The following is a 12467-nucleotide window of genomic DNA, read 5'->3' on the forward strand; positions in this document are numbered from 1 at the left end:
ACCGACGTGACTTTGAGTACTGCCAGGGCCGATCGAATACGGTGACACGAGTGCGACGTGACGTCGCACTTGAAATGGCTTCACTAGGGATGTACGAACACTCGATCTATGCCTTATAAATCTATGGGTCAACAAACAATGAATCTGAATTACTTATACCTATATAAAACTACTTTATAATAAAATGAATACCTAAAATTAAAAACTAAACGAATCTAAATTAAAATACGTTTAAATAAGGCCTTCGCGGCATTGTGCCAAAGATGCTGGCAGCATTATATTTTTGTCAGAAAACTCTTTCAGACAATTTGAAGATCATTGACTATCGACATCTCTTAACGACCAACGGACGAAGCTGCGGGCAAAACTACTACCTACTTGTATTAAACTAATTAGGTATCTAACAAAATCTATAAATGGTTTTATTAAATAAATTCCTTTTGAACAAACGAAAATGATTCCCCGCTTATCAACCCTCTCGTGCCAATTTAAATGAATCAAACACATTTAAAAACCCCATTAAGCTCAAAACTTTACTAAAATTAGAGACCAGTCAATGATAAGGATAGGTATACGTTGCGTTTGTTATCATAGTTGTGGTATTACCATAACGGTGTATTAACGTTTTAAGGTAAATTTATTTTTATGATGTCTTACACTGAAATGCTATATAATCATATTTACAATATTATATTTATCTAGATAAACAAAAGGACACATCATCAGCGAATAGAATGCTCGTATTATTTATAATATTGGGTAAATCATTTACATATATGAGGAATAAAATACATCCAAGGACGCTACCCTGGGGTATAGAGCCCTACAATTATTAATTGTATATAGTCCGACAGTACTTTTGTTATTTCCTTATTGGAATGATTATGGTGTTCTACTTGCACGTACTCAATTCGCTGATTTAGATAGGACTTAAACCAGTCGTGCACTACGCCTCTGATTCCTATTCCGTATAGCTTCATCAACAAAATTTGGTGAGATACTCTGTCATAGGCCTTGCTAAGATCCAGTAGCAATCCCACAGCATTACTTTTCCCATCTATTATACTTAGGACTTGTTGCACATATAAAAAGCAAGTTCGGTAGACTTGTTTTTCTATAGCCACTTCTATAGCCACTGTATAAGCAATGTTCGAAATGGCCCGTTTTTCCGGAGATTGACACTCCTTATTAGTAACTAGTCTCCCCTACACCCCTTCAATTCTCAATGACATCCATTCAGAAAGTTTTTACGGCCTATAAACGGCAACAACCGTGTCGTCAAAATTTAATCGGCCATTTTGAAAAGTCGGTTCCGTCGGTATAAAACAAAGGAGTCGATTAATTAGAGCCGGTCGGTTTACCGCACTACAGGGTGGGCGGTCAGTAAGGGAATGTTTTGAGAGGTTGATAAACTAGGAATCGACTGGGCCTTACTGAAAATCAGCGTCGCAGTGAGCGATTTATTAGCGTCGTGCTTATAATTTTGAGTTATTTTGACTTACATGCCAATTGAAACGTGCACCGACATGAAACCGATATTAGTATGATATTAGAAAAATATCAGTTATGACAGCTACTTAACTGATATGATTCCAATAACATTTTTATATCGGTTTGAAGTCCGTGCACGTTCTAATTGGCTTGTTAGTTTAAGATTATTTTATAAGGCTGATAAAAATATTTCATCTTCTACTCCAAAAGTCAAAAGAGCCGATTCTGAATAAATAATCCATTAAAGTATTGATTTTGATCTCAAACAAACGATACCCAACGCCACAACAAAGATAACAAAGGAGTCAATTAATTTGAGTCGTTCGGCTTACCGCACTACAGGGTGGGCGGTCAGTAAGGGAATGCTTCGGGATGTTACAGTTGAATGAGCTAGCGGCATATGAACTTTAAACGTCAAGTCTTGATTGATATTATTGGCTTTATTACTCCGCGAGTAAACTAAATCGATTGATGAATGTAATTAAATGAAATATGTACCATTTCAATGTCTAATTCATTGAGGGTCAATCAATGTAATGTTATATATTTGTAGTTTTAATCTAATTGTTTGAATGGTCAAATCGATTTGCCATTTCTGTCTGTCCGTCCCTATGTCATAGGTGCTTTACTGACTATAACTAAAAGGTGTAATTTCGTAAAGATTGCTACATCTTTGGGCCGCTATGAAGTAAGCATATTACTACTACATCTATAGCCACTTTACAGATAAAATACAAAAAAAAATCAAAAGAGGGCGAAAATGGTTTTTATTTAATTTGGGTCACGCATAAAAACCCTAGATTCTGATTTACTGCGTTTTGAATTTAGTATTTAACATCCTGTATATAATTCACTGTATTCTGAATTCTCTACTTTAGAAAGCACAATCATGGCGGCCCGTAGCCCGTAGCAATTACACTCGTAGCTCCGCTACGCCGTAGCGCTACAGCGATTTGAATACTTGCATTTTTAAACGGAGTACTTTGCTTCAAATGTATACGGCCTGAATGGAACTGCTTGGTTTAAAACGTCGTAATTTTATGGAAAATGCGTGGCGCTTAAGACCTTCTTTGTTGCAATCATTTTATTTGTTCGTGGTAAGAGCAGCTTGAGAAATGAGTTGCAGCTCAATTTGCTCAAGTTTTTAGAATGAAATAAACTATATTTTAAGAGTAAATGTACCTAGACATTTTATAGGGGGTATCAACAAATAAAATGTATTCTTTTTTGGACTGTCAAAAGTCTTTAAGGTGCTTTGGGTACCCCAACTGGGTACTTCGATTGCGGGATAGTTTTGAAAATCGCTAATAATATCATATGAAAAAAAAAACAAATATACTAAGCGGTGATATCACTCGCCAGTAATGTCAAATTATATACTTTTAAGAATAGTTGCGGTTTACGATTTATCAATAATTTTCTATTCCAATTATTTTAACTATATTATATCAGTATTGTTTGTCATTGCTATCAGATATCAGTTTAATTTAACAATGATATAAAGTTCTTCTAACCAATATTCCACTTTAAATTTGGTACATTAGCGCACTCATAAAATATTAATAAATTATTATGTGAGCTAAAATGTAATGCAAAATTGATGAAATATTACACGCATAGCTCTTTAATTGATTATTCGGAATTAAAATAATTCGAACATAGCTCGACCGTAATAAATTATGAATGATGTTCATTTATTCACCGCGCGTATTTATTGATAACTATTTTATCGATAACGTCCCAATTTTTAATGATGAAACAGCATAACAGTAGGAATGAACATTTAATGAAAGATAATTAAATAAACCATTTTAATATCTGTGTTTTGTGTCCTTTAAGCCGATAAAGAACTTACAAATTGATATTAATTTTCACATAAAATTATAAATGTATTTAATTTAACAGAAAATACCAATGAATTAACGCATAATAACTTATTTACTAGTTATTAACAGTTGTGCTAAAAACTTCCGACGAAATTTTGCTGCAAAAATAGCAGCCTACTTAGTAACTGGCCGGTGCATGTTCTAAATAAAATAAAATCGATCATCTGTTTCTTCTATTTTTACTTCATTTGGCGGCTCGATAAATTAAACCTCCTACCGCTTCTAAGCTTAATATCTAATCTATTAGCTTATCTCTCTCGCTTTGACTCATAGCTGCGTCCTTAACGGACGTACGGCAAACCACCTTCCACTCGATCGAACAGAGGGCCTACCGCGAACCACGTTCGACGTGTTGCCTCCCTGTCACACTTACGTACGAATTTACAAGTGCGACAGAGAGGCAACACGTCGAACGTGGTTCGCAGTAGGCCTGAGGGCCTCGGACCGTGCCAAGATCCTGGTCCGGTATGCTCGTCTGTTAGTTCTTTAAACCTTAGTTCTTTATTCATACCAAAGAGAATAGAGTGCATAGAGACGGATTGTCACAGTATATGTATTATGTAGCCACTGTAAATTTACTGCCATCTTTCGACAGAAAATAAAACTGTGAGAACGCCATTTCATCTACTCAAGAATATGCTGAAAGTTATGGCGCCACCGCTCGAAAAGATTGCACCATACATTTGGCCTATAGTCGAGTAGATGGCGTTAATATTAATATTTAATAAGTTAGCACATATCAGTGAAAGAATAAGGATCAAAGTCAAATGGCGTTCTAACAGTTTTAATCGTCTGTCGAAAGATGGCAGAAAATGTACTGTAGCTACATAATTTACCATGACAGTAACTCTCTATTTCAAATTCTCTTTGTTCATACTATATATTTTATTATTGTTGCAGATGAGGCCCACGTCGCGGTGCGTGGCGCTGATAGCGCTCATCGTCGCCGCCAACGCTCAGTCAGTTGAAGGTAAACTAATTATTATGTAGCTGAACGTACTAGTGCTCGACATGCTAATGCCCAATAGATGACACCTTGCTGTCACCTCTATTGACAATGACTTAAGTTTCAAGATGACATGTACTGGGACTAAATTTACTTATAAAATAAGTGACGGATTGAACGTTATAAGTCATAACCGTAGCAGAAATGCGACAAGGATGGCATCTCAATCAGTTTCTCTCATTTAAGTAGTTTAAGCTTCTTAGATGTTTTAGATTAGATTAAATTGATCAAACGAAATATTATTGTCTGTGAAGAGCGCGGTCTTCTCTCACAGGTATAAGACATACATACTAGTAGCGGTACCATGAGTTGACACATGACGTTTAGGTACTTTAGCGACTGCGTCCAGTTCATCTCCCTCGCACTGATATTTGGTGCGATAGAGAGAGAATGTCATCGAGTTCACGCAGTCGCTAACGTACTCGTACATGTCATGGCAACCATATGCTTGAAGCTCCATTTACTGTACTATATATAAGTTACTTATTTCACTTTGTCGCTCACACTTATTTCACCAATAAGAATCAGAATCAGAATCAAGTATTTTATTCGTGATAAACATAAAACTAAAATTATATACAAGAGTATAACTAAAAACTACAAATATTCATAAAATTGGTAATCGTTAAAGTTTACCACGAAATGGGCTCGCCTCAGCATAATACTGACCCGAAAGTCAGCGCTGATCTTCCGGCGAGACCATTTGTGAGCCACGATCGCAGCCGTACGACACTAATTACACACACATTAAGTGTGAGCGACATGCCTAATGATACGATTCACAATGCAATTCAACAGATTTCTAATAGTAGAGGAGTTGTATGAAAATTTGTAGGTGAGGGTCAAAATAATTCCTACAAACACGGGGTTTGATTTTTTTTGGCTCTTTGTGTGTATCTTTTTGACATACTAAAATATATAAAAATATAAAAATAGTGCAATAGTTTTCACGCAAGTACTTATAGCGACACAACCTACTAAAATACGGAGTGTACCACTCCCTGTATAATCCCAAACAAAAATATAACATTTAATTAACAACTCAAAACACATTGTTACATTCAAAACGCGAGCAGCGAATTGCCTTGCATTTTGTCATGCAAATATCGCTATCTGCTGCCGACTTTTAGGCCGATTCTGAACATGGCAGCCAGAACCGCTACCACCAGTTTTGACATTGACAGATACGCTCGCGTCTAAGTAACTTACTTTCTATGCATCTCGCTTGTACTCGCATATTAGTGCAAGCGAGATGTATATAAAGTAATTTACGTAGACGCGAGCGTATCTGTCAATGTCAAAACTGGTGGTAGCCGTACTGGTCTCAAATTCAGAGGCTCAACAAATTCACACAGCGACTGTTGCGAACGCAACCTTTATTTGTATAATACAGTAACTAAACGCAGCCGTCGGGCTCGGCTAGTATTTGGAAGCTTTTTCTAAAGCACCAATAGGAGCGCTCCACATATTATGTATCGCGGCCAATTAGAGGCACCCAAATCTTAACCACTATTTTCGGACATTCAAATTATGCAAATCACTCTTTCATCAGCCTCCATACGATTACCACACCACTTTTACATTTAACCGTTTAGTCAAGGAACCCTTGTAAAACCAGTACCTATTGAAATTATAATAGTTTACTTCAAATCGAAGCTTTTTATTTGAGTCGTCGAGATCCTGACCTGCACGGCGGCTACAGCGACTTATGCGGCAAGAAGTGCCGTGCAGCGATAGGCTTGTAGCCATAGGCGGAAATTCATTGGCCGTCTCAACTGCTCTTGATGGGTCCTCTACACGTTGGCCCAACCTATTGGTCCAATATGTTGGGACAACGTGTAGAGGGGGTATTGGTGTCGGTTGGCTTATTGCTATCTCATTCTACCGCATGGCTGCGTCCCTTGGATTGGCCGGCGTTGGCGTCGTATAGAAGAGCCATGACAGAGCGTTGCAACAATCATCTGCCAGACATGCAGTGGCCATTATTGATGAGTGTAAATTTAATTCGTTAGCGTGACGGGCGTTCGCGTTTGCGTTATGTCTATTCTTGTATGGGATTTTGAACAGCGCGCCAAGCGGGACGTTTTGGAAACACAAAATTCCATACAAAATGACACTTAACGCCGCGTACGTCACGTCACGTTATCGAATGTAATTTACACTAGACGTACAGATGAATTTATCTGGACTTGTTTTTGATGTGATCTAGCTGTTAATTAAGTAAGGTAAATGTGGCTAATCTATCGTTTCTCTCGAACAACAAACAACATTGATAATTTCGTCGACAAAGCAGCGATTGCTTTTAGTTTCAGCAATCAAAAACAAATGTTTTTTTTCCTACGATTGAAAATAAAAGAAATATACGCTCGTAGACGTAATAGCCCGTATGACAGAATTAGCCACATTGACCTTAGGTACATTTCTGGTTCAAAAATAGTCACTGCTTAGAGCTGACAAATCATATCAAGAACAAATCCAAATTAAATTCATAACCTGTCATTACGAGTACAATCATGGTTTTCATATAAGGCTTAGAACGCACTGCGATGATTTTTTTGCGGTTTCAGTCTAATATCTTATGAAGCGTTACACTTTTTGCGGTTCTGAAACCGCAAGAAATTAATCGCAGTGCGTTCTAAGCCTTATTTTAATACGAGCTTGAATCAGCTTGTGCCGCTACGCGCTGATTGGTCCTCACGAAATCCAATCAGGTGTCATCTAATAAGCCATCTCGCTCACACTTATTGGTAAACGTGAGATGCTTGGTGACACGACTCAAGCTCGTATCAAAACAAGACCAAAGCCTTATCAAATTTTTCAAACAGAATCGGCCTCCTATGACTTTAAATCCCTTAAAAGCAACAGAATTCGTATGATGACGTCTCTAAATAGCTTCAGGCGAAAACAGATCGTCAGTTGTAGTAATAAGACTTACAATTGGTTGGAGTTTATGTGTTTACAAAGTTGGGCTTTGTGCTAACTCTCATTCTCCATTCAGTACAATACATGCACAGTACACAGATTTTTTAAGAGTACCATCAATACTTAAGACTTTTTGGAATGACTTGGCTTTTAAGCAGATTAGTATTAAGAATAAAAGCTGCCATGCGGTGGTCGGTGCAGTATTTAATTTACCCGACTGCATCAGAAGGAGGGTAAAGTTTTATATTCCCCGACTTTTAATTTTCCTCTTGCACTGTGATATTTACACTTCTGTAAATATTTCAGAATGAAATAGTAGTATTGAATTGTTGATAGTCACCAGCTCCTTAAGCTTTTAGAGCTGAATGGCATCACTACTGATTAACACCGTAATGGCTGTCATACAATGTAAATGAGCTGTGTTAGCTTGAAATTGTATGCCCAACTGATATAACTTGTTGACTGTCACAGCTTTTGTTGAGCTGTAAGGAAGCTTTTAGATCTAAATGGCGTAAATATTCATTAATGCTGTAATGGACGGCATTGCGGTATTAATTTACTATAGGTAATGTGAAGGAGTAGTTACTCGTCACGTAGTTACTCGTAGCTTGAAATCGTTTACCTACTGATATAATCTGTTGACTACGGCAGCTTTTATCAAGCTGTAAGCACGCTTCTTGAGCTTTTAGAGCTGAATGGCATCACTACTTAGTAATACCGTAATGAACGAACTTGCACTTGAAGAAATGTATAATTTATTTTGATTTTATTGCTGAAATATATAAAGTTGCTGCCAATTCTTGAGCTTGACTAAATTAGTCATTTCAATAATCACAGAGATATCAGAGTCACAGAGTTTTTTTAATTATTTTCAGTGAAGAAATCATTGTTTTTGTTGGAGATTAAGAACGCAACCTCATTAGATAGGTTTTATTTTTCTGTTTCACTGACATGTGTTGTCACGTCACCTTCTTGATTTCCTTCAATATATGAAATACGTTTGTGTTATTTGTTCCCGTTTTATTTAACTCTCAGTTATCTTACAAATAACCATCAGTACGGTTACCATCAGTTTGTCACTGACATAAACGCCGTCGAGAACGTAATTTACTTTCTATACATCTCGCTCGCACTCGCATATTAGTGCAAACGGGATGTATAGAAAGTAAATTACGTTCTCGACGGCGTTTATGTCAGTGACAAACTGATGGTAACCGTACAGTTTTGAGTATTTTCGTTCAGTCAACGTTACATACTTTTACTACAGATAAAGCACACAAATTAAGACTGCGTCGACCGTCCAGTGGCGCCCTCATTGGGGGAAATGTGTTTTCTAATAATTTCTGTTTAACCTCCCGAGTCCCTGAGGCCTTTATAAAGGATTTAATTCAAATGGAATTTTGAATTAAAATGGAATTTAAGAAGGTTCCAAATTCAAAACTGCAATAATGACAAGGGGGACTCAAGAGGATAAATCAGTATATTAATATTGTTGTCCTACCGATTCCCCAACTTTTGGTATTTGCCACATAGTTTTAGTTTGTTTATTTTAGGCTTTATCAACTAAACGGCAAAAGGTGGCCATTGGCCACATTTTTTCATTTAGGTGATAAAGTCAAATGTAAGTAATATAAACCTAATTATATGACGTAGACGAAAATTTGGGGAATCAGTAGAACAGCAATATTATTATACTTACTGATTTACACAGAAATTAATTGGTTTATTAGAAAATACAATTCCCCTAACTTCATGTCATAAATAAAAAGCATTTGTTTAAAAATTAACTTTAATAGCTATCAATAGTTTTTAAAATTATAAATGCCATATAGGGCTACGCATGCGGTAAAGGGTTAAGTAGATAAGTTTAAGTCACATATAAATAAACTACCTAATACTTAAATAAACTAATAGGAGCCTCGTCTGCCAACAAACCGCTCTGTGGTTTGGCAGAAGAATGTAATGTATTTAGATGTAAGTAAGCTTGTGATTTTTTTTTTATGAGGGTGGCACTCGACTCGGCTGGACGGTCAACGCAGTCTTAATATTTTTCTATAGTAGACGTTAACTTCCTCGGTTAAAAGAAATATGTAGTCCTTCGAAAAGGCCGTTTTCATATGCATTACTCTCTTTTACTGCCACTAAATATGGGCCGGGAGTCACACTTATATTTTATTAAAACACTTGGGCAGTATTATACATTGAAATTATATTTAAAGTTTTCGTTTCGAAGTAAGAACCCGTTTAAACACGTTTTTATTACAGGAAGTTAGGAAATTCAGCAGTATAACCAAAGAGAATTTGAAATAGAGATATATTGTCAAAGTAAATTATGTAGTCAGTACATTTACTGCCATCTTTCGACACAAATGATTAACACTTTTAGAACGCCATTTGACTTTGATCCTTATTTTTTCACTGATATACTGTGTTAAATTTGTTAAATGTCTAAAACTATCGCCATCTAGTCGAGAGTAGGCCAAAGGTTTGGCGCCATCGCTCGAATACATATCAGTGAAAAAATAAGGATCAAAGTCAAATGGCGTTCTAAAAGTGTTAATCATTTGTGTCGAAAGATGGCAGTAAATGTACTGACTACATAATTTACTTTGACAACATTTCTCTAGTCTAAATTCTCTCTGGTCTGACAAAAAAGAGTAGAAATTAAAAAGTGGCAATACTGTAATTTCATCCCTTTCAAATCAATCTAAGATAACGGGATGACACTACAGTATTGCCAGTTTTTAATTTCTACTGTTTTTAGTCAGTTTATATAACAATAACTACGCTGCTATCATAGTCATTACACATCTCCACCACTATCCATTTACTTGTGACACATAAACGAATGGCACTAATATAATAACCGCTATCTGCGGAAATAAAGTTTGCACAAGGACTCTTATCGACGCCTTTTCTCGAGGAAACCCGGGGCCTCCGGGTACTAGTTATGGATGTAACAAGAATAGTTATTTTATAGATAAAATGAATAACCAGGAGGTTGGTTCTGCTGTAATAATTTGTTATAGTTTTGAACTGGTTTTGATACGATATTGAATCGTCTTGGTCTCGTCTCGCATGTAGTACCTAAGAATCATCCAGTCAAAACCTGTGCAAAACTTTAAATTTTTAATCGGGCTGTAGGACAACGCGTCAAAAGTATTGGGTGCACTGACGGCTTTGTGCAGATATACCTAAGTGTATAATTGTTTTCCGTCGTATTTTGTCGGAAACGTTCGTATTTGTCATGCTGCTTCATGTACTATTTGTGTACCGAGACCTTAGAGCATTTAATAACCTTTAAGAGCTTACCCCTCTGCCGAAAACCTCGCACAATTGTGCAAACTTTTGTATGGACTGACGTTTATCTGACATGGCTATTTGTAAGTTACCGTACAATCATGTACATATAGCCATACATTTGACGGGTCCCTCCTCCGCAAACATTAGCAGACTGTTTTGTACAGAAAATGACAGCCATGACGTCTCCAGTTACTAAAAGACCGAGACTGACTAAAATAACAAGACACGTTCGTACGTTTCCGTGAAAATATGAAGGAAAATAATTATGCAATACATCTGTATACGTATGGGTTTTGCAAGAGAATGGATACATATCTACTTACCGATAAAGAGTTTATAACTACTGCCTTCTATTGCATCTCTCTGCAAAGAGCTGCGGCCTATCACGTCATATCCAACAAATAGCAAATATAAGTTGATACACTCTCGGCCATATCTGCTCATTGGAAACGTTTCGTCATCTCGCCGCGATAACACATGAAATATTTCTCTCTCCTTGCTCGCTTCTGTGTGTTTTTGTAAATACTGATAGGGAGAAAGAAGAACAAATCAATTTTTGGAAACAAATAAGTTTCATTGCTTACTTCTAGTAAGTACTTAAACTCTCTCTAGACGGTTAGATATCCAAGAAAACGGTGGATAGACTGCGTGGAAGAGGCCAGATCTTCGAAAAATGGGAAAGTACACTAATTGGAGAAAGAAGTCAAAGAACTGGAGCAAACTTAGAGGATATAACCAACGGAGACGCCATGTCTAAAATTTTCGGTACAAAATAGTCTGCCGTTTTTTGCGGGGGAGGGGCACATCAAATGTATAGGTACGTCATGTCAGATAAACGTCAGTCCATACATATGGTTGACAAGTTGTTGACCATTGGCCGCCTATTTTCGACAGAGGGGAACGCCTGTTAATGGCGGCTCCATTGTTAATTACTCCGAGGGAGCAAATGAAAAAGCATTGTAGAGGAGGCCAAAACCCACAAAGGGTTGTAGCGCCACAGGAAATAAGTAAGATTATATTTTATGAGCCCATCAACGTGCACACTAGCGCCACTGCTAAATAATCGAGATTATTTAAATTTAACGAAAAATATTTAAAAAGGGGGTCGCTACGTACTGTATTTTGTGTTTAAGTACGTTTTGAATACCTACATCAGACTAGTTTTTATGTTGCTGGATTCGTAGATCTATGAACTCAAAACAAAAACGGCCGTTTTAACTTTGGACGCATAGATTGACGAATCCAGCAACTTAAAAACTAGTTTGATGACGAAAATTCCACTATTGCTGGAGTGTCGGCTCGCCCGTGTGTCCACATGTGAAGGGTATCCATTAACTTTATTTGCCGACATTTCCCCCAAACTAAAGGGGCTCGGATATCGGCAGATTGGAATGATGTATTGTTGCCAGATTTCATTTGGTGGCCAAGAATCGTTGATTCGCGATCTTTTTGTGCACGAGATCGTTGACAGATGTCGGTTCGCTTGATTAGATGGTCTTTGTTTACGTTATTTATAATTGTATCAATTTAATCATTAAGAGCCACTAGCACCAACCCATTAAACAGGGGTTAACCAGTTAAACCGTTAAAATAGTTTTAGAGTTAAACCGTTAACCCAGTGTCAATTGTACCGGTAAGCATGGTAACTCTAGGTTTAAACGGTTAACCCCGGGTTAATGAAATTTCAACTGTCTAGCTATCACGGTTCATGGGATACAGCCTGGTGACAGACAGACGGACAGACGGACAGTGGAGTCTTAGTAATAGGGTCCCGTTTTTACCCTTTGGGTACGGAACCTAAAAATCAGCTTTTCTCAACTCAATACTCGCGAGAAATAAAAAAACTTAAAATAGTTTAG

At 37.1% G+C, this 12467-nt stretch overlaps 1 protein-coding gene across 2 annotated transcripts in view; it reads left to right on the top strand.

The window, feature by feature from the left end:
• LOC134797411 (Ig-like and fibronectin type-III domain-containing protein 2) overlaps positions 1-12467 on the top strand; it is a 110571-nt gene that overhangs the window by 22176 nt on the left and 75928 nt on the right. For both annotated transcript variants that reach the window (XM_063769633.1, XM_063769634.1), the window contains exon 2: positions 4278-4347. In XM_063769633.1, the coding sequence (XP_063625703.1) occupies positions 4278-4347 (70 nt within the window). The remainder of the gene's footprint in view (positions 1-4277; positions 4348-12467) is intronic.

This window comes from Cydia splendana, chromosome 15, assembly GCF_910591565.1.
Source record: "Cydia splendana chromosome 15, ilCydSple1.2, whole genome shotgun sequence".
NCBI classification, from domain to species: domain Eukaryota; kingdom Metazoa; phylum Arthropoda; class Insecta; order Lepidoptera; family Tortricidae; genus Cydia; species Cydia splendana.